The sequence below is a fragment of the Brassica rapa genome, chromosome A09 (genome assembly GCF_000309985.2).
Source record: "Brassica rapa cultivar Chiifu-401-42 chromosome A09, CAAS_Brap_v3.01, whole genome shotgun sequence".
NCBI lineage: Eukaryota > Viridiplantae > Streptophyta > Magnoliopsida > Brassicales > Brassicaceae > Brassica > Brassica rapa.
In genome coordinates this window covers 19,070,171-19,092,140 of record NC_024803.2, presented here as the reverse complement: position 1 = coordinate 19,092,140, position 21,970 = coordinate 19,070,171, and the positions used below count along the sequence as shown (strand labels likewise).

At 31.6% G+C, this 21,970-nt stretch overlaps 2 protein-coding genes and 1 pseudogene across 4 annotated transcripts; 1 reads left to right on the top strand and 2 right to left on the bottom strand.

Moving 5' to 3' along the window:
* Positions 1–944: 944 nt before the first annotated feature.
* LOC103833937 (DAR GTPase 2, mitochondrial) lies at positions 945–3,585 on the bottom strand. Its single transcript, XM_009109984.3, has 7 exons — positions 2,878–3,585; positions 2,594–2,779; positions 2,353–2,506; positions 2,214–2,284; positions 1,968–2,064; positions 1,663–1,853; positions 945–1,581 (listed from the first exon to the last, which is right to left on the bottom strand). Exons 1-7 carry the CDS (start codon positions 3,046–3,048, stop codon positions 1,342–1,344), a joined length of 1,110 nt encoding a protein of 369 aa, XP_009108232.1. The 5' UTR covers positions 3,049–3,585; the 3' UTR covers positions 945–1,341.
* A 257-nt stretch (positions 3,586–3,842) lies between these two features.
* On the bottom strand, positions 3,843–6,271 carry LOC103833936 (annotated as a pseudogene).
* A 6,287-nt stretch (positions 6,272–12,558) lies between these two features.
* On the top strand, positions 12,559–20,913 carry LOC103833935 (DNA-directed RNA polymerases II, IV and V subunit 9A-like). Of its 3 annotated transcripts, XM_033279423.1 has the most exons (5): positions 12,575–14,067; positions 14,173–14,248; positions 18,479–18,529; positions 18,764–18,922; positions 19,041–20,913. In XM_033279423.1, exons 1-5 carry the CDS (start codon positions 13,988–13,990, stop codon positions 19,119–19,121), a joined length of 447 nt encoding a protein of 148 aa, XP_033135314.1. In that variant the 5' UTR covers positions 12,575–13,987; the 3' UTR covers positions 19,122–20,913. The 3 variants fall into 3 exon arrangements, with proteins under 3 accessions (XP_033135313.1, XP_033135314.1, XP_009108231.2); XM_033279422.1 differs by having other exon boundaries at positions 12,559–14,067; positions 18,764–20,913; XM_009109983.3 differs by lacking the exon at positions 18,479–18,529 and having other exon boundaries at positions 12,576–14,067.
* The last annotated feature ends 1,057 nt before the right edge of the window (positions 20,914–21,970 follow it).

The following is a 21,970-nucleotide window of genomic DNA, read 5'->3' as shown; positions in this document are numbered from 1 at the left end:
TCACCAATGTTACGAATGACCGGTTCGTTGAGATACTCCAATGGAATTCCCATAATATGCACCCAAAACGGAATATGATTGAGATCCTGATCATCCATTCCCACACTCCATCGAGATATGATCAGCATCTGATCATTAAAGGCTCAAGGACCCCTTGTTAACACCTATGAAAGCATCTCCTCCTTGGGGAACACAAATTGGAACTTCCTCCTATCAACAATACGCCCTGAGATGAGGCCAGCAAGACCCCACATTTTCAGAAAGGAAGTCATAAGCGCTCATATGTTTTGCTTCGTTTGCATAGAAGGTCTACCCATCATCGAGAACTGGTTCACCCTCCGAACCTCAGAACAAACCGCCGCAGATAAAGCCACTAGAGCATCATCAATTCTAGGATTCAAATCTTGAAATAGCCCTTCTAAAATTTTCCCCCATGATCGCAAGAGCACAATCAAATCGATAAGTGCAGAGAATTTGAGTAAAAAGTTTGTAGACCAAAATTGAATACTTATCAAAATATATAAAGCCCTATCTCTCGCCAAAAACTTTCGATAACTGTTTCATCATGGTGAAGAAAACTCCCCACTACAGAGATAGAGGAATCATGGGTACAATTATGTACAAACCACCCCAATATCAGATCGATATGAAGAATAATCGCTCTAAAATCTTCAGAAAGAATCTAAAAAATAACGGTAAAATCGTCTTTTCAATCGCCCTAGAAGTCAGCCATTACGAACTGTCTTTTCGTTTATTGATTCTTATGAACTAACCTATGTACCTAGATAATTAGGATTTATATGAACGTATGTAAGAACTAAGAACTAAGAAAGTGAAAAGATATCAAGAAAGTTCTTCATTTTTCTCGAGGTTCTGGTACTATTTTCAAAATGATAATTTTCGGTCTTAAAGAGTTTTAGAAATTCAATAAGAACACGTAGAAGGAGAAAAACAAAATTTAAAAGCACAAGAACACATACAACGATGATCAAAGATACAACCTTGATGAAACATATGTAAACATTCAGGCATCTTAATGATGTTTCCATACAAAACGAACATGCTTTCGCTTCCAAATCAATTGATTCCACTCTCTGTTCGTCCACCAGTCTTTGTAACACATGATCAGAAGCAGCTTTTTACGAAACAAATAACAGACGGAGACGGCCATAACGAAAACCGAACCTTTCTGATCAAAAAGAGGTGGACCCACAAAAGAAAACTTCTGCGAATGGAAGTACAATCAAGAGCGATCTTTTGACCGTTAATAACAACTAACCAACAAGAAGATATATCATCACAATCACATAAATCTTATAAATGCTCGTGTTAAGATCTGGCTCAACAAGAAGCATGTTCCAGGGTGTAATGCCCAAGTCTACCAGTTCTATAAAGATTCAATATCTTAGAAGCAACTCTGAGATCAGCAAACTCACTTGCCTCTTCTGTAACCCTAAGTACTGTTCTTAACGCAGCAAATTGCGTCTCTACAAGTTCTCCCATGCTGATATCATCTAAGTTTCCGTTAAATACTGAAATTGTCTCGTACAGAACCCTCCGTACATCGTAAACTATAAAATCCTGCAATCGATAAAACAATGATGCATTCCACAAATGAAAGACAACCGAGTACCAAACAATGCTTTTGTCTTGTTATGGTACCTGTGTATGATCTGTTGGGTACTGCCTCTTACGTTGGGCACTAGAAGTGGAGCTTTCATTGGATAAACTTCCTGTAACATCCTGGGATTTGCACAGTTTTGCCCATTTCTTGTATTCATTGCTCGAGTTTAGTAGGGTCAGACAAAACCGTGCTAGTTCTGTCTCCCCAATTATATCATCCGGAATAGCTCCTACATTGCGGGAAAAAGAACAAACCTGTAAGTTTTCCATACTATCTCTTAGAGTGAACATACATCAAAATTTCTAGTAGGCGAGATATCATGTTTGTTAAGTGCTGATCAGACCTGTTAATGCCAACTTCGAGCATATCTCAGCATCAAGCAGCTTAGGAGGAAAAACTCCAGGCGTGTCTAGAACATAGACGTTAGGATGGCTACCGATCTGAGGCAAATAAACCCTCAGATTTAAACTAGTAGCAGCATGCACACCTCAAACAAACAGGAAGGCAAGTAGTAGCCTTACAAGGACATATAAACTGAGCCAAGAACATAATAAGCATACAAAGAAACTGAGTAAAGAAGGGAACAAACCTTCAAGCTCATAATGTCTTTAGTATCTCCAGGCTGTGAACTAACTGTTGTATGCTTTAGCTTCCCTTTCTCTGCAAATGAAAATATTAGATCAAGAAGCGACGATCATATGAGAGATAAGCGAGGATCATATGCTTACCTGCAGCACTAATCCTCCCGATCTGATGAAGAGAATTGGCGAGAGCGGATTTTCCTACGTTAGGAACCCCAAGAAGCATCATAGTTGTAGTAGTATGACCAGAATGACCTGATTTGTGCAATTCCCTAACTTGACTCTGCAAGAAGTTGAGAAACTGAAAACAAAAAAAGTCTTCTTTTTAAGTTTCTCTTAGCCATTGAGAACAACGGAACTGAAGATTATGAAATCAAAAGAGAGTTACATTCTTGACACACTCTTTGTTATGTGAGTTAACTGCATACGAGAGAAAGTTTCTCCCTTGAAAGTAAGCCATCCACTTCTTCAACTCCAAAGGATCTGCAAGCTCCATCTTGTTCAGCACAACGATCCGTTTTGAAGAAAAAGGTGAAAACTTTCTCAACAACTCATACTCAGAAGACAAGGGTGTCTACAAAAAGAAAAAAGAAAAAAGAAAAAACTTAGCTTGGTTCTCTGAGGCAATTAATCGAACACTTAGAAGACAATGAGATGAAGAAGGAGACGTACACGAGCGTCTCTGATCTCGAGTACAAAATCGACAAGCGGTATACGTTCAGAGATTGCACGAACCGATGCGGCCATGTGAGGTCCGTACCATCTCCGGTTAGGGTTACTAGACGCCTTCACCACGGCTTCTCCGATTTCCCTCCCAATCTTCCAGCTTTTAGCCGTTGTCATTTTCAAAATAAAGTATCTTCTTTTTTTCGAAACCTAAAGCCCATAAATACAAAGCACCCTTATGGGCCTTAATACTTCGAATGTAAAGCCCATATATAGCCCATTAGACAGAGGATTCTGAAGTGTACCAATTTGACTGATGAGCTATTGGATCAGAGGAGCAGAATTCTTCGGCCTGTCAAGCTCCTGCCACTGAATTTCTCACTGACATGTTCCTGCGTTCCCTTGCATTACCATCAAACTAACACCAACGTTTAAAATTTGCAATGCAGAATCTACTATAGCTCAAAACTGATAAATTGATCAATAGAACACACAAACATCATCTAAAGTTTTGAGTTTACTACACAACTTTTAAAAGTATAGTTAATTTCTCCATTACAGAGTTGTTTCAACTTTGAGAACAAAAAGTCTCTATGTGAAAAGAAGTGAAGATTGCAGAGATAAGGAGTGGAATGATGTCTGGTTGCTTGAACCAAAGAAGTTTCCATTAAACATTGATTAAGAACAAACTCCGTTAATCAAGTTTCCAAGTTCAGATTTCTAATTTTAAACATAAGCTGATAAGCATATGAGGTTTACATTAACAGACACACATGACACAACAGACCAAATCTTTCCATAGTTTCGGTGAAAAGAGTTTTAACACCTTGAAGAATAAAGAACTGAAGAAGAATACATAAAAACAATAATCATAAAATGGAAAAAAAAACAAAGCGACTTTAGATAGTAAAACAAAGCCAACAAGCACCTCGTAATAGCTTAAAAAAAAGCATAGAAAATGATGAACAAAGTATTAACGCATTTTCTTATATATTTTCCATAAAACATATAATAAAAAGTACAAACTTCTGGATACAAAATTAAAGAAAACCCAAACTTCAATCTTTCAGTCGATCACGACAAGCTCATTGTACTCTGGTCCAGATATAACAGCGTGCATGATGGTCATGGGATCAATATCTCCGTCATTATCCAAAAACATTTTGATCAAGTTCTTGGAAAACCCACTCACCAACGCCACACCTTTATCGCTTCTCGCAACCGGCGTCGACTTCGAGTCCCTAAGGTTCCAAAACACTATCTCCGGCACAACTCCTCCGTACCCTTTCTCTTTGTACTTGCTCACGATCACCTGATAGTTAGTTTCCCAGCTACTCGTTTCACTTCTGTTATAACGGGAATGAGACGAGGACGAGGCTTCGTCAAACTCCATGTCGCTGAACACAAACACCCTCCTGATCATCTCCTCCGGCTTCAACGTGCCTTCAACAGCCACTTTCAAGATCAGATCAAACACTTTCTGAAAGTCAGTGTTGGCTCCCCAGTCCATGTCCCTCACGAACTGTGTCTTGGATCTCAGGTCGTCTCCTTCCACCAAATGCAACTCTGGAGTCCCGCTGAAAGTAATCAGCTTCCCTCTCCACGGCTCCTCCGCTAGCTCAGAGACGACAAGACCCAGAGCGACGGATACTTCCATGGGAGTACCCTCCATCGATCCCGAAACGTCCGAGATTGCTATGCAGTTGGTCAACCAACCTTTCGTCCTCATATCATCAACCATCCGTTTCCACTGAAGCTCAGCGACTTGTCCACCGTCTCCGCCTTCCAAGTCACCGATTATCTCGTGTGGCAACAAAGCTCCGGCTGCTATCTTCGTCTTCCCTGACTTGGCATCTTCCAGATACTTCTTAAACCTCTCTTCGTCGTGGCTCAGGAATATCTCCTTGTACGACTTCATAGCCACTGATGCTACACGGTTGTACGGAAGAGACCCCCACGCTTTCGCTCCCATGTAAACCTCCGGGAGCTGCAGCGTAGTGAGACTTCCTCGACGCCTTCGTATTCAGGGAAGGTCTCACGCGGGAAGAGCTTTCTAGCGATGCCCTCGCAGAGAAGAGTTGCTTTGTCAAAGGAAGAGTCTATAGACGGACACCATTTAGCTGCTAGAGAGATCTTGTTCGTCTCGCCGGACGTCAGGAACTCGACATCTCTCCTCAGGAGGTCTGAAAATAGATCGGAGACGCGTTCGTGGAGGAAGCGGTACTCGGCGTCGTGGGAGTATCTTGTAAACGCCTCTTTACCCATAGAGATCTTCTCCAGCTTACGGTTTATACTCGCTATAGCTTTATCAGCTTGGTTCTTCATCTCTGCCGTCGCTACCCTCAGCTCTCTCGTTGCTGCCATCTTCCTTTTGCGGCTACCATGAACTCTTCTTCCTCTTCCTCTACAGCTTTTCCCTTGCATCCGTTCAGACTTCTGGGTGTCACGGATCTTGGATCCTTTAAGAATCCGGTAAAGAATCTCTGCAAAGTCCTTAAAATAGCCAAACTTGGAGAGAGACTCTAGGTTACAAGCTAGGGTTTTGGGATGGGAACCATGCAGCCATAGCGCCGCCGTGTAAAACCCTTCCTTGTCCGACTTTCCTGTACCACGGACTCCACGTAGGTTACATATAAGTTTGAGAGTTGTTAGAGGGTCATGGTCCCAAGCGAGTTGGAGCCGCTCCTCCAGAGATTTCTTGGGCGTGCTGGGAACAACGTGGAAGAAGAAGTCGAGGCAAGGATTGCCTGCAGAGAGGTACGTGCCCGCTCCATTCTCGGTTAGGCCCTTCTGAGGAGAAGAGGGATCCTTCAATTTGATTGAATAGTTGAAGTTTTCGACCATCAGGTCTATGAATGGGTTGCGTGGACCAGAAGCTGTGATGGGTTTTTGGAGGAGGGGCTTGGAGTCTCGGAGCTCTGGTGGACCAAGCAACCGAGAAGCCATGGTTATTATTTTAAAGAGAGCGAAGATTTTATTGGCAAGAGTTTTATTGGAAGCGAAAGTGATGAAGGAAGCTGATGTCTTGGCCTTATTTATATAGAAAGAAAAGCCCTAATCTCTAGCCTTGGGGATCACGTTCTTGTAGAGTCGGTGACGTTTAGAGTTGTACAGTAATTTGCAAAGTCGGTGGCCCAAATATCAGGTGTTTTATGTGATGATAAAGAATATCGTAATCTCAAGTTATAGTTTACCATATTGGGGATAGATTCGAAAACCTCGTATCTATAATATTATTTATAAAGTGATTTATCTTATTTATCATGATTTTCAAGATTTTAGATAATTTTGTTTATTTGTCATGTTTTAATTATGTTTAAATTGAGTCATTAATTTATTAATAGTTTTTAATTGAGTTCATAATTTATTAATTTAAATAATATAACTATAAAATATGTAATTAGATATATAACTATTTTGATTTTGCTTATTTGTCATGTTTTCCTTGATTTTAGTCAATTTTGCTTATTTGTCATGTTTTTATTAGATTTTAGCTTAGTCATTTATTTATTAATAATTTTTAGCTGAATCACTAATTTATTAATTTAAAAAAATATAAAATATGTAATTAGATATATAATTATTTTGATTTTGTTAATTTTTCATGTTTTCCATGATTTTAGTCAATTTTGCTTATTTGGGATGGTTTTATTAGATTTTAGCTTAGTCATTGATTTATTAATAATGTTTAGCTGAATCACTAATTTATTAATTAAATAAAATATCTGTAATGAATTTTATATATAATAAAAACTAAATTAATTTAATAATATTTAAATCTATATGTTATATTAAAATTTTTATTTTCTTATTTGTCATATTTTTTATTAGATTTTAAGCTTTTATATAGGTCACTCATTTATTATTAGTTTTTAACTTAGTATTTATTAATTTTCACAAAACCCGTAATGAATCTTATATATAATAAAACACACATTTTATTTTCATAATATTAAATTTAAATGTTATATTAAATAATTAATTATAAATTAATATAATAAAATTGTGAAAATATATTTAAAAATTAAGAGAATTCTTATATATATATATATATTGTGTTGCTATCTGAAAATAATATTTTTTATTATAAAGTTAAAAACTAAAATTTAAAACAGTTTATAATTAAATATTAGTCAAACAAAAATATTTATATAAAGATATTTTCTAAACTATTTCTAATTTATGAGTGTTTTAAAACTTTTAACACAATAATAAGTACATAGTTTAAAGAATGTTTTTTTTTGACATATATAAATAATTTGATGTTTAACTATTTAAAATCATAAATAATAATTTAACTTGTGACTGAGTTCATAACAAATTTTCTTGCTTTTACTTTAAACTAGTTTAAGTTTAATTCGTGAAACACTATAGCTTTAGTTGGTGACCACTACAAAAATGAAAAAAATGAACAAAATAAAAAATAAAATTTCATTTGAGGAATTGAAAAAATAAAAAAAATATGAATTTTTGTTCAATTTGTTCGTTATCAAAATTGAATAGGGAAATTTTTTCTTATAAATTCATTCCTCCATGGGGAATTTAGAAGAAAAAAGTGGGATCTACCTTTCAATAATTTGACTAAAATTTCAACATAACTGGTATAAATTTTTAGGAACAAAGAATTCACCATAATTTTTTTCCTTCAACATGTTCACTAATTAGGGTTTTATAATGCCTATTTTTAGATTAATAAGACATAAAATAATAAGTATTCGTAAGATGATTATGCATGTATGTGCGGGCAAAACACCTAGTTAAATTTTATATATACTTGTGTTGATATCTATATTATTAAATAGGGGTGGACATTTTATCCGATATCTGAATCCGTATCCGAACTCGATCCGAAAACCCGAACCGAAATCCAAACCGAAGTTGCAAAATACCCGAACGAGTATTGAGTTAGGAGAGATTGGATATCCAAACCAGAACGGATAGTATCTAAACTCAAATGGATATCCGATATAACCGAACATATGAATATTTGACCCTTTATTTCTAGTTTAATTCTCTAATTTTATTTCAAATATTAAAATTGATTCTCCATATGGCTTAAAAGTAGATAATATACATATAATTATAGACAACATCATTTGCTACTCAATTACAATATATATTAAGCTCATGTTTCTTATACTAACAAAAGTTGCATCCAAAGTTTTAAGATAACAACTAAATTAGTGTTTATATTTTTAAAGTTTTATCTTCAAACCTATTAATAGTTTAATATATTATAAGTTAGAAAACCGTTAAGTTAAAAGTATGTATTTTAAATACAAAAAACTTAAACAATGAAGAATTTAATTTGTTTTCTTCATAATCTAAATATCCGAACCGATTCAAAACAACCTAACCCGAACTTAAAATACCCGAACCCGACCAGAAATGTAAAAATATCCGAACGGGTTCTACACCTCTATACCAAAATACCCAAAAATTCAAAATACATGATCCAAACCCAAACGGGTATCCAGATGCCTACCCCTATATTAAATCTGAAGTACCTTTTGGTACTGTTTGAAAACATGGATAAAAAGTGTAAATGAAAATTGTTTGGAAACATGGATAGTAGTATAAAAAAAGAAGTATAATGTCTTTTTAATAATTTCATTAATACAATTACATTAATTATCTTTCCATATTTCACTCAGTTTAACAATTTTATTAATTATATTATCTTAACAATACATCACATTAATAACTATTTTACCATAATAATAATAGTGCCAATTTTTATTTATTAGTTAATCAACATTAACTTTGTGCCAATTATAAAATCAAAAATGTAAAATAAATGGGTTTTGCAAACAGTAATTCTGACTGTTTTTTGGAACTTTAACCTCTGGTAGTCTTCCATCTTGTTGAGCTTTTGTACATAAACCTGATAAAACTTCATTGCACATGATAAATATGTATGGCGAGAGAGGATCACCCTGCCCGATGCCTCTCTGTGGGATCACCTTTCCAAGAACAGAATCATTGATTAAGAAGGAGGATGACACCGTTGTTACACACTCTAATATCCAGGTAACAAAAGTGTCATGGAAACCCAGCGTTGATAAGACACATTTAATGAAACTCCACTCTAATATGTCATATGCTTTACTCATATCAGATTTAACTGTCATGGAGCATCTTTTCTTGGCCTTTGTGGTCTTGAGATAGTGGAGGATCTCATGTGTAATGAGTACATTATATGAGATCGCACGGCCTGGTATAAAACTGACTGATTCTCCGATATAGTGCATTGTAGTAGCGGTTTCAAACGTAAAGATAGTAATTTTGAAATTACCTTGTAATACACATTGCACAAGGCAATAAGCATGTACTCGAAAACCAGTTTAGGGCTTGAGATTTTAAGAATCAGCCTGATATGTGTAGAATTAATAGCTTGTGGCAGTGATCCGTGTACGAAGAAGTTCTGAATCTCTCTTATCATGGCAGGTCCCACTGTGTCATAATTGGATTGAAAGAAACTAGTGAAGAAGCCATCTGGCCCCGGTGCCTTATATGGATGAATAGAGAATATGACCGTTGTGATTTCTTATGCAGATGGGAGTCCTATAAGTGCCTCATTCTTCGTTTCTGAAATTTTTGAGAAGTAAGCTGCTATGTTAGAGAAGTAAGCTGCGTAAACTTAAAGCACATTTTGAGATACACATAAAAGTGATATTTATATTTTCATTTAATTTGTAATCTCTTATACATGAACAAATTAAGATGAAAAATGTATAATTTTTTAATGGAAATTTTATGTTAGACTATTTCAGACTTTCAGTAGATATAAAGCCGATTCAGTTATCGAAATTATTAATATATAATGTGATTGCATATATTTTCCAGCAACTACTAGGCTGATTCTAAAACTTTGAGATACCCGACAATAAATATATAATATTTTGAACTTAATTAATGTTCTTAGATACCTCATGAATAATCTTAAGCTGAAAATGCTCTAATTGATTAATTTCTTTTTAAAGTTAAACTTTAATTCAATAACTACTAGGATAGTTAAGCTTGGAAGCACGAAATTATTTTTTTATTGCCAAATTTATTAGTATGTATATTCGTCTACTAACATTTTTAGGCATGAACGTTTGGTTTCAGTTCGCTTCTAGAGTGTATTTTGTTTTCAGTTTGGTTTCGGTTTGAATGTAGTTTTTGGTTTTCAGTTCAAGAATATAGTAATAGTGACTGTTAGGTTATTTATGAATTTTTATTTTGGTTTGGATTTAGTCATTTTGATCATTGGTTTGTTTCAAATGACAATGTTAAGAACCCAGTAAATTTCAAATTCAGTTTAGGGCATGATTCCAAATAGGGATATAAAATTTTGGATGTTCATTCTGATTTATGTAGCTATATTTTTTTGTTTTTTACTTTCTGATTTTAATTTATGCTACTAAATGTCTTTATATTTTAAAAATGTTTTAAAAATTGGTATATTTCAAGGTTATATTATAAATGAGGCTTTTCTACTTCCCTTAAAGCTAAATCAAAAAATTCTACAGACTAATTTCTAAAGTAAATTTTCTACAGTTACAACCTAATATTTCTTTGATACTGATAAGTTTCTTGGGCTTCCAACTTAAAACCAATTGGCAATTAGTGGATTGGCCCAAGTCCCTTATATATTACTCAAGTCCCTTTCATATTTCCGATGTGGGATCTTCTCTCCAATACCCTCCCTCGAGATAATGGTGCGTATAACCATTAATCTCGCAGAATCCATCATACCCCCTCTGAAATCATGCTTTATTTTCTAGCGATTTCGGCGGAACTGAGCCTTCTATGGGCCATCAGCTAATGAGATGATCGGGTCACTGTCCGGGCCAGATTAATGGGTCATGGTATTGGGCCCGCTCTGATACCATGATAAGTTTCTTGTGCTTCCAACTTAAAACCAATTGGCAATTAGTGGATTGACCCAAGTCCCTTATATATTACTCAAAATCCCTTTCATATTTTCGATGTGGAATCTTCTCACCAATAGATACACTACTTCTTAAAGCTTGATTTTGATATACAATGAAACTCTGTATATACACTATGCCATATACAATGTCGTAGAATTTCCAGTACGAAAGTAACATAATGTATATGTGACTCATTCTGTAATAAAACATGTTCTATAAGTCATTATAATGTACAAATATAAGATAATATCATAATGTATATTTGAAACGAACTTTTAATATAAAATGTTTTATGATTCACAAATATATTATCACCATGAACTCTAAACAAAAAATCTTTTTTTTTTGGGTCTACTGTTGAATATAAACTTCAATGATCGTATCTATTGATTTTCCAAACGATACTTATTTACATGGTTTAAATTGATTTACTAAATAATGGGTTGAGATAAAGTGCATCCTACTATATAAAAGGGACTAAATTCAAGGCTTTTGAGGCTATCCACCTCAGCCAAAATATTCTCATCCAAAAAGAATTAAAAATAAATGTCATTTAGAAGATAATTAACTAATATAAAACTTTTGATATTTCTAAAAATTTTAAATTTGTAACTGCTAATTTATTAATAGAATCATATATCTATATTGAATTATGTTCTATTTTTAATCGTTACTTTAAGAGTAAATAAATTATTAATTTATAATATATATATAGTTTATAACTTTATATTGTAGTTATAAATAAAGAGAAAATAACCGGGAAAGGTGAAGAAGCTCATATAAAATTATGTAATTAAAATGGTAAAATGGTGAATATGATGAAGTGAATCTAAAAAAATTTGTTGTACAAATTATGGTGCTTTCTTCGTCCACTATAATGATTTAAAATAATATATATTCATATAAATAAGTCAATATTTGTTGTTTTTTCTTTGTAAGATGTTAAGATTATCATTTTCTGAAAGGTTACACTGATCCAAAGAGATTAGTTTGTGGAGCTAACCAAACGAGGATTATAGTGTTTACTTTGGAAAAAGTAATAGGTTGAACGATAGATGGCGTGCGTGTTTTTTCACATGGAAATCTGCACATATATTAAAATTGTAAGATTTGAATCATAGAGAAAATATAGTGTATATGACTGAAGTTGATTCATTCTGAAACTAAAGATGGCTAAAATTCTTCTTTGTCAAAATGCATAGATGTGAATCTTATATGAATAGAGTTCTCAATTGCTTATAGCAGTGTAATAAATTCCGTGTGTAAAGGAAAAAAAATGTTAAATAAGTGAAAACAAAAATTATGATTTTTTTCTTGTGCCTATAGGCTCTTCGCAATTTGAAGAAGAAAGAACATATTGTGTGAAAATCTTTGGCTCGGTCAAATTTTATCGAGTTGTTTATAAAACTGTTGTTATATGATTCATGTAAATTTTCAGTGTTGATTTAAAAGCCCAAGAAAACCCATTTATACTGACTTTTTGATTTTTTTCTGTGATTTAAATTTAAAAAAAATAAAACTTTCGATAAGTTATGTAAACTCAGAACAAGTATTTAACTTTAGAAAGCATTTACATGTTTCAAACTTATAATATATACATATATAATGTTTAAAATTATGTATATAAAACCTGTATAAAATGTGCTTAAATATGTTTCTCTTCTTTAATGTGTTAATTGTACTATATATAACATTATTTTAAAATTTCAAAAAGTTTATGTCACATTCAAAAACTATCAATAAAAAATATAATTCTCCATCTACAACCAGAAAAAAGAAAAACTATAAACATATAAATTTAAATTAAGAAAAACTCACATTGGAAAAACAAAAAATTAATGTAAAAGAAACAAACCGACAAATAATATTATAAATAAAATAAATTTATAAGACACAATCCGCGCGAAGCGCGGAAAAAATCTCTAGTATATTTAATAAAAACTAATCGAAAGATATGTAGAAATAATAGGAAGGTTAGTTAATAGTATATAGAAATAATAGGAAGGCTAATTAATAGATAAGTCACAATATATTCAATAGGTCTAAAAAAAGTATGTCATGGTAATTTTCAAATAGGACTCTAATTTATTAGATTAGATATTATGTTTTGACAAAAAAAAACTATTATATTACGACTGTTATTCAAACAATGATCTCATCTAACCAATGTTTTTAAATCCGACCCGGACACTGAACCGGATGACTTACTGGATTGCTGGATCACGGGGTCGACCGCGGGTGAACCGCGGATTAATAAATGAATTAATTTGATTATATAATAATATATCATCTATGTAAATAAAAATATAGAAACTAAAGTTTAATATTTTGTAAATGTTTTTCAAAACATAAAATAATAGTTTGGATATGTATATATTTTATGTTTAAAAATATTTAGAAAATACTTTACTTTAGTTTTTATATTTTTATTTTCATTTATCATACAAAATATTAAAAAAAATAGTTTAGACTATTTAAAATTTTCTCTAACAAGGTAAGAGGTATGACATCTAAAAAACCCAAGACATAAATTTATAAATATTTAAATGTCTAATGTGAATAATAAATTAAATTTCAAATAAAAAATAAACCAAAAGTAAAACATCATTGTAATAAATTGTCAAAAACGAAAATAAACTAACACCAAATCACATCAACTAATTTTGGCTTTCCTATCATTGTTCATTTCATTTTCTTCAGGTGACATAGCAAAATATTTATCAAAATCTAAAAATCACAAATATAAAACTGAAAAGGGAAAAACTATCCTTTTTTTAAATCATCACATAATTTCTTAATTGAAAATTTAGAATATAAAACATAATCTAAAAACATAATTAAAAACTTAAAAAAATCAAATAAAAGTTATTTATTGGTTCAACCGGTATCGAATTTCGAGTTTACTGGGTTTTAGCGGGTTTTTAAATATTGGGTTTTACACAAAACCCAAACCGGATTTTTTCTGGGTCACCGGGTTTACCGGTTCAACCGTGGTTCCGGGTCGGGTTTCAAAACACTGCATCTAACCAAAAGACCCGGCCAGGTTTTCTCTGAGACTGATTCACAACAATATGGAGATCCTAATATCTCGGAAGTCTGACCCGTCCAACAATGGATATATCGGAGATCCTATTTTCTTGGTTGACCAAAAAAAAAGGATATATCGGAGATTGTTCTAGATCCTAAAATATATATATATGTATATCTTTCCAATAACCGTTTTCAACAGATTCAGACGTCATGATATAAGTTATACTATGAAATTTTGTCGCGAATGGTAAAAGCACAATGCTAAATGAATCTTCTTTAAGTTAATTTACTTGGTCTAAGTTGTCAATTCGCTTAACTGATTTGTTCTTTCTGTTTGGTTTTCATTTTCCAGTAATAACATTTTGTATCCAAAGGAGGACAAGGAGCAAAAGATCCTCCGCTACGCTTGCCGTAATTGTGATTACCAGGTCATTCTTTTTGTGTGGCTTATCCAGAAAGTTCTCTAAGTATACATTTATGGAAAGAGTTAGCTTCGCAGATGAATTAATCTAGTAGTTATTTGTCATATTTTCAGCTAAATTTCATTAATTTTTTTGATTTTTCTTTCCAAAACTTTTTTTTTTTGAAAAAATTGTTTGGGTACTAAAAGCACCACCAGTAGAGGGTGAAGATGAGCATCTATATTATTAAAGTTGAAGTACACATTGAAATTGTTTGGTAATATGGATAGTAGTTAAAAAATAGTATTGTTTGGAAACAGGGATAAAATTAAGTTAGAAAAAGAAAATAATAGGCTTATGCTACTAAAAAATTGGAAGTCCATTATATTATATTAAAAAGTAATGAGTCTATATTACTTGATATATATATTCAAATCAAAATAATAATTTAAAATTAATTTATATCAAAAAATCATTCAAAAATAAACATATATTCAAAATTTGATTTTTACTACCATATTTTCCAATAACTATTATAAAACTAGGTCCTTGTCCGCGCTACATGCAGAGAGTATTTTGATTTTTTTTCATATTTTTGTACTATTATGTCAATTGTTTAGTTTTATAAAATGTTATGTTTTTACTGTAAATTTGGAATTAAAAATCTAATTTTTCTTTATTGTAAAGTAAGTTAATTTTTTTGAATCTTACCACAACACATTATACACGAAGAGAATATAGTTGGTCTTTATATTCTTATTTGGTGTAATATTGAAAATTTTGATGGTTTGTTTAAATAGTTTTTTAAAATTATATATTTTAGGATTAATTTTCGTGACTATATTCTATAATTGTCTAAAAAAATTGTTTGTCCCATATAGACATCCACATAAATATGAACTTCTGATAAATTTGTTCATTGGGATATTTAGTTTCACTTTCAATTTTATTCTTTTTTTTGGCACCCTCATGCTAGCTTGTGGGGCTAGCCAACTTGGTGCAAAAGGGTTTACAAAAGCTAACCGAGATGCGCGTGATCGGACACCTTTTGCTAGGCTATTCGTACGGAATTTTAAAGATCTAGGAATATAAGCAATAGAAAGTTCAGAAAATTCTTTGGATACAGCCTATATTTCGTCGAGCTCCGAGTCCAACGCAAGCTAATCTTCCTCCTTTTGAATGAGTATAACCAGTTGTTCACAGTCGATTGAAAGACCATCTCTCTGTGTCCAAACTTCAGTATCACTTGCATTGTCCATAGTAAACCTTTAGCTTCCGCTTGCAGTGGTGTTTTGGTTCGTGTATATCGGCCCTTGCTCCAAACAGCATTGGAAAGTCACCATCCATTAACACAAAGCCAAGTCCAGATATGTCTCTTTCATTTATCCATGATGTCTAACAGGAGCGTTTATTTACGGAAGAACAATTGTGTCCGTTACCTCAACTCCCATATCAATCTCCATAATCTCGTCTATACATTGAGCTATCCTCCAACACTCTACTTCAATTTTATTCGCTAATGGAAAAGACATAATTCCTACGACACTATTAATGATTGTTTTTTTGTAACACCGATACGGCAAACTTATGTTTTATTTAACAAAACTCTTATTTTAATTTTGTATTAAAGAATCAATCATATTTTATATTATCCATAATTTTAGTAAATTTGCTTATTTGTCATGTTTTTATTAGGTTTTAGTTAAATTATTGATTTATTATTTATTTTTAGCTAAGTCACTAATTTATTAATTTAAAAAATACACTTAATTAATATTATATATATATATATTAAAAATGAATTTTATTTTAATAATATTAAATTTCTATTTTATATTAAAATTTAGTTAGTTTTTCTTATTTGTCATATTTTATTAGGTTTTAGCCTTTTAGATAGGTTATTGATTTATTATTAATTTCTAATTGATTCGCTAATGTGTTAATTAAAACAAAACCCTTAATGAATTTTATATATAATTAAAAACGAATTTTATTATATAAAATTTATATGTTATATTAATATTAAATATTTGATTCTAAAATAATATAATAAAATTTTAAAAAAATTTAAAAATAAGATAATTCTTATATATATTTTATTGCTATCTGAAAACAATATTTTTATTATAAAAGTTAAAAAGATACAAAAAATTATAATTAAATATTATTCAAGAAAAAAAACATTTATATAAATATATTTTCTAAACTATTTCTAAGATATGGGTGTGTTAAAAAATTTAACACGGGATATTTAGAACACGGAATTATGCTTATGAGAAAGTGGCTCGGGAGTGGGCTAGGAGATGAGTCTAATGGGCTGCGAATTGTTGAATTTTCTTATATAAAATTTATATGTTATATTAGTATTAAATATTTGATTCTAAAATAATATAATAAAATTTTAAAAAAATTTAAAAATAAGATAATTCTTATATATATTTTGTTGCTATCTGAAAATAATATTTTTATTATAAAAGTTAAAAAGATACAAAAAATTATAATTAAATATTATTCAAGAAAAAAACATTTATATAAATATATTTTCTAAACTATTTCTAAGATATGGGTGTGTTAAAAAATTTAACACGGGATATTTAGAACACGGGATTATGCTTATGAGAGAGTGGCTCGGGAGTGGGCTAGGAGATGAGTCTACTGGGCTGCGAATTGTTAAAAAAAAATTTTAATTGCAAGCCCACTTCGTGATGACCTGGCATATTGGTTGGTCCTGAATATTTGTGCACATGTGGATAGGCTTAGGAAGCAATGATTTAGCTCTTTTTATATAGTAGGATGTTTTCAATATATATAAGAAAAATACAATACAAATCTCAATTTCAAACACCAACTTAAATTATGGTTTTTATATTTCACATTAAATTTTAAAATATAATTTATGTGGTTATTTATATGATTGTACGTATAAAATATTATTAATTATAAGAAAACATATTTGATGGTACGTATAAAATACGATTAATTATATGATAACACATATTTTGTAACCTATGATGACACATATAGGATATATATATATATATATAATAGTGATTAGGGGTGGGCGTTCGGGTTCGTTTTCGGGTCTATTTGGGATTTCGTTTTCATTTCAGATCTTTGAGGATTTGGTTCGGATTTGGATAATCGGTTCAGATTTGGATAATCAATTTAAATAGGTTTGGTTTAAATATTTGGATAGAGAATTAATAATTATTTAAGTATTTTTGGAGTTTTGAGTATATTTTAACTATTTAAGATATTTACGTTTGATTATTTGTATATATTTTCAAGCATTTAAGAAAACTTAAAAGTATCATATATATTCTGGATGTTTTTATATATATAAAATCTAAAAATAATTAATATATATAAGTATATAAATCTATTTTGGATACCCAAAATATTTCGGTTCGGATCAGATTAAATTTCAGTTCTTCAAATACCAAAATTTTGAATAATTCGGATATTTAATCAATTCCGGTTCGGATTTAGTACTACTTATTCGGATTGGGATCGGTTCAATTCTTCGAGTTCGAGTTTTTTGCCCAACCCTAAATAGTGACATAAAAATCAGATAACATCATATTTTTTAAAAAAAATTCACCCGCATGCCTGTGCGGGTCAAAATCTAGTTACGATTAAATTCAGATTCAGGTTGCGGGTTGAGTTTGGTTCGGTTTGGTTTGTTTGAATCTAAGAAAATTTTAACTGAAGCCAACCGAAGTTAGTTTGGTTTGGTTTGGTTTGTTTTAGGTTTGGTTTATGTGCAATTCGGTTTTGTTTATGTTTGTTCAATTCAATCGAGTTGTATTTTTTAGTTTTGTTCTAGTTTGGTTACGAAAATATAATTTTTAAAAGATTAAAATCATCATTTGAAACTAAATTATTAACTTCTTCATATTTATACGAGAAAACGATATCACAATAAAAAGTAGAAGATGGAATCAAATAATTTTATATCATTATTTTTGAACCGAATATAAGTATCATAGATAGGAGTTTGATTTCAATGATAGTGTACGAGGTTTATATTTTTATTTTATGTTAGTTGTGTTTTATATTTATTTAAAGTAAAATATATAAAACTATGTTTAACTGTTTAGGTTAGGCAGTTAAATATGTTAAATATTAACATTATTAGTATATTTAGTTAATCAAATTAACCCTTCGTTTTTTTGATTCGGTTCAGTTTAAAACTAAACTGGACCATTTGAGTTGAAATTTTTTTAACCGAATGGTTGGAGTGTATGTTTTGGTTAGGTTTGGGTTCGGCTTGTTCAGCTTGGTTCATTTTTGCCTACCTTAGAGAAGGTATCTATAGAAGATTTTTTTTTTGCAAATATTATTATATTATTATCTTTAAATAATTTTATTATGTGACTAATCATAAAATTGACAAAATGCACATTGGTCTCTCAAAATTTGGCAAGATTTTTTCTCTCATTCTCATATTTTGTACTATCTCTCATACTTTTCAATTCTTAATATTATTTTGATTTAGGGATTCACATCTTTTGGCACCGTTGCAAGTGCTTTAACTTGCAGGAAATAGCTGATAATTACTGCGTCCACAGAAACGAAGTTCATCACTCTGTAAGTGAAAAAACTCAGATCCTAACGGACGTGGCTTCTGACCCGACTCTTCCCCGAACCAAAGCTGTGCGTTGCGCCAAGTGTCAGCATAGAGAGGCTGTCTTCTTCCAGGTAAAACTAGCTTTAAGTTCTATCTACTTTGGTCATGCTACGCTACATACTTCTGCCACTGCTTATCCAATAGAACGTATGCTCAGTTTCTTGGAACACATTACATTTCCATGTGCAGGCTACGACTAGATCTGAAGATGGAATGGCATTGTTCTTTGTATGCTGCAACCGGAATTGCGGCCATCGCTGGAGAGATTAAGAAAGATTTTTGTTTCAGTTGTCAATCATCAGCCTATGTTTTTCTTATAGAGATTGTAAGAGTCCCGAGTGTTCGGTCAATAATCAGTTTCTTAGAAATTCAGATTTAAACATCAACCTATGTTTTGATGAGATCTTGAAGAATTTTAGTAGGGTGGACAAATAAACCGAATCCAAGAACCCAAGCTGAATCCGACGCAATAAAAATAAATCCGAATCGAATCCCACATGAATACATAATGGGATTTGTTTTATGGATTTTGGCTTATGGGTATATCCGAAATAAACCCGAATAGATATACGAAAAAGAAAAAAAATCAAAATATCATAAAATACTCATGCCAATCTTCGGTTTTCCGCTTCGGATTTTATCTAATATGATATGTTTGCATATAGTTTTGAGTTTTGTTCTCTAATTTGTTGTTTATACTCTCAAATTTTATTTGTCAAAAATTACACTATAACCAAAAAGAAACCGGGATGAGAGCATTTTTCATTTCTCATTTCAAATTTTTTTGGTCTTTGTTTTATTTGGATATATTGGAAACGAAAACTCGATTAAGATCCAAACCCAAAAGTATATTTTGTAATTGATATTTTGGAAACTAAGTACAATATAATATTTTGGAAAGGAAAACTCGATTAAGATCCAAACCCAAAATTATATTGGATTCAACCGGTTTTTGGAAATGTTACTGAATATGAGGCGAATCTGACTAACCTGAACCGGATCCGAACAAATTTTTTATAATATCCAAATGGGGCTAAAATTCATAAAACTAAAAACTCGATCTAACCTAAACCGAAATCCGATTGGTTCCCCGAATGCTAATGCCTAAGTTCTAGGACATTCACGTCATGTAATTTGTATTGACTAGGAAATTGGCAATTTGGCATCGGTCCGCAGTCTAAATTTTTTCAGGGGTTAGATGTGGAATAATGATAAAGTTATTGATATAACAACTGACTTTAAAATAAATAACCAATTCAAAGATTAAAATCAAAATTAAAATTAAAATTAAAATTGTCAAATGATCCAAACTAAAATTGTATATATTGATACCACTTTAATTTATAGATTATTCATATTTTCCAAAAATTATATAACAAATTTTTATAAAATTTTACATTATATTTCCAATTTAAGAAAACAAATAAGCGAAATGCATTTAAAAATTAATTTGATTTACCTACTTACTTACTTAGAACCAAAAACTGTTGTAGCTCAACTTCAAAAGTAACTACAACCCAATATATTTCTCAAAAAAACTACAACGCAATATACACCAAAAATAAACAAGTAAATCTGTCAGACTTTTGTACATTAAATTTCTTGTATAATTAGGATAATAATATATTATTATTTGGAACAGTTTTGTCTATTTTTCATATACAAATAATAAATGAGGTAAATATCATATAAAATGAAAGTAAATATTAATTAATTATTTTATAAACATGGGAAATATCCTATATGTTATATTTAAATATCTTATATACAATTTTCATTTGTATATTCCTCAGAAATGGTGGTTAGAGACAACTGTTTTGTAATAACAAAATAATTATATAATCAGATTCGTGTAGTGGAATCTGATGAAACAGAGATTGAAAATAACAAACAGATGAGTAAGCAAAAAGTAAATTAAATTGCAACACAAGGAAAGTTTACAAACTGCTTTAAATTGGTTCATGTGTCAAAGAACTCCATTTTATTTATCATTCTAAAATAGAGTTTATAGTAAAAATATTTCAATTATGCTATTTTTCATATTTTAGAACAAAAAAAAAAAGCTTAGAATAATTCATTTATTTGCTATTCATTATTATAGAACACAAATCTAACACAATTATACAATTACTCTATTTTTAAATTAAAAAACAAAAGTCCATTAGAGCAACATTATCGGGGTCGTTAGCTTAAGTCCTTAGGGATTAAAAGATTTTATTTAAATCAAAATTGCAGAAAAAACGCAGGGACGCGTCCGTTTCGTCCTTAGCTAACATATTTTTTTTTTGTCCTTAGGTGCTACGTGTCGGCAAGGGAATGGTTGAACGGTTTTCTCTCTTGTTCTCGTTTCTCTCTTGTTCGACATTTCTCGTCTCTCTCTTGTTCTCTCTGCCGGCGATCGAAAGGGCGATTTTGCCGACAACGGCGCATCTCCTTCGTGACCGTTATCCCGTCGACGAATCTCCTCCCAAGTAGTTTCCGTCGACGGATCTCCTCCCTCGTCGTCTCCTCTCGACGAATCTCCTCCCAAATCGTCTCCTCTCTACGGATCTCCTCCCGAGGCATCTCTCTGCGATTCGAAGGTGAAAGGGTATGTGTTCTTCTTCCTTATGATTTGCATGTATTTGGTCTATGTTTGCGATCTACTTTAGATGAGGTTTGCATGTATTCAGACCGTGATTTGCTTGCTTTGCAATAGATTTAGGGAATTCGTATCATTTATGTGTGAAAGGGTATGTGTTCTGTTATCGATGAAACTGAGATGTTTGATTAATTGTTGTTTATCTCATGAAACTGAGATGTCTGTTTACATGTTTGCGAGGTTATTAGGTGAGGTGAGGTTCGATCACCAGGATTGTATTAGCAAGGAGATCAAAGAGAAACAACCATTTCCTCCACAGTTTAAGGTAAACTTCTTTCTCTTCAGGTCGAATGTAATGTAGTTTGCGACCAAAGCTTTTAGATTGTGTTTTCTTTCTCTGTTTTGTTTGCGACCAAAGGTTTTAGATTGTATACTAGTTAAAGCATATAGTTTGTTTGCAAGGCCACACTTTCTTGGTAGTGTTGAGACCGTTTTCATTGTGACCAAAGCGTGTAGTTTCTTTGCAAGGCTAGTTTCT

Excerpts from the sequence above, each read along its gene's own strand:
- LOC103833937 (XM_009109984.3), bottom strand. The coding sequence starts at position 3,048 with ATGACAACGGCTAAAAGCTGGAAGATTGGGAGGGAAATCGGAGAAGCC. Across the intron at positions 2,065-2,213 it reads AAGACATTATGAGCTTGAAG|ATCGGTAGCCATCCTAACGT; the intron begins GTTTGTTCCCTT and ends TATTTGCCTCAG. Across the intron at positions 1,854-1,967 it reads CTCGAAGTTGGCATTAACAG|GAGCTATTCCGGATGATATA; the intron begins GTCTGATCAGCA and ends CCCGCAATGTAG.
- LOC103833935 (XM_033279422.1), top strand. The coding sequence starts at position 13,988 with ATGTATATCTTTCCAATAACCGTTTTCAACAGATTCAGACGTCATGAT. Across the intron at positions 14,068-14,172 it reads ATGAAATTTTGTCGCGAATG|TAATAACATTTTGTATCCAA; the intron begins GTAAAAGCACAA and ends TTCATTTTCCAG. Across the intron at positions 18,530-18,763 it reads TTTTGCCTACCTTAGAGAAG|GAAATAGCTGATAATTACTG; the intron begins GTATCTATAGAA and ends TTTAACTTGCAG.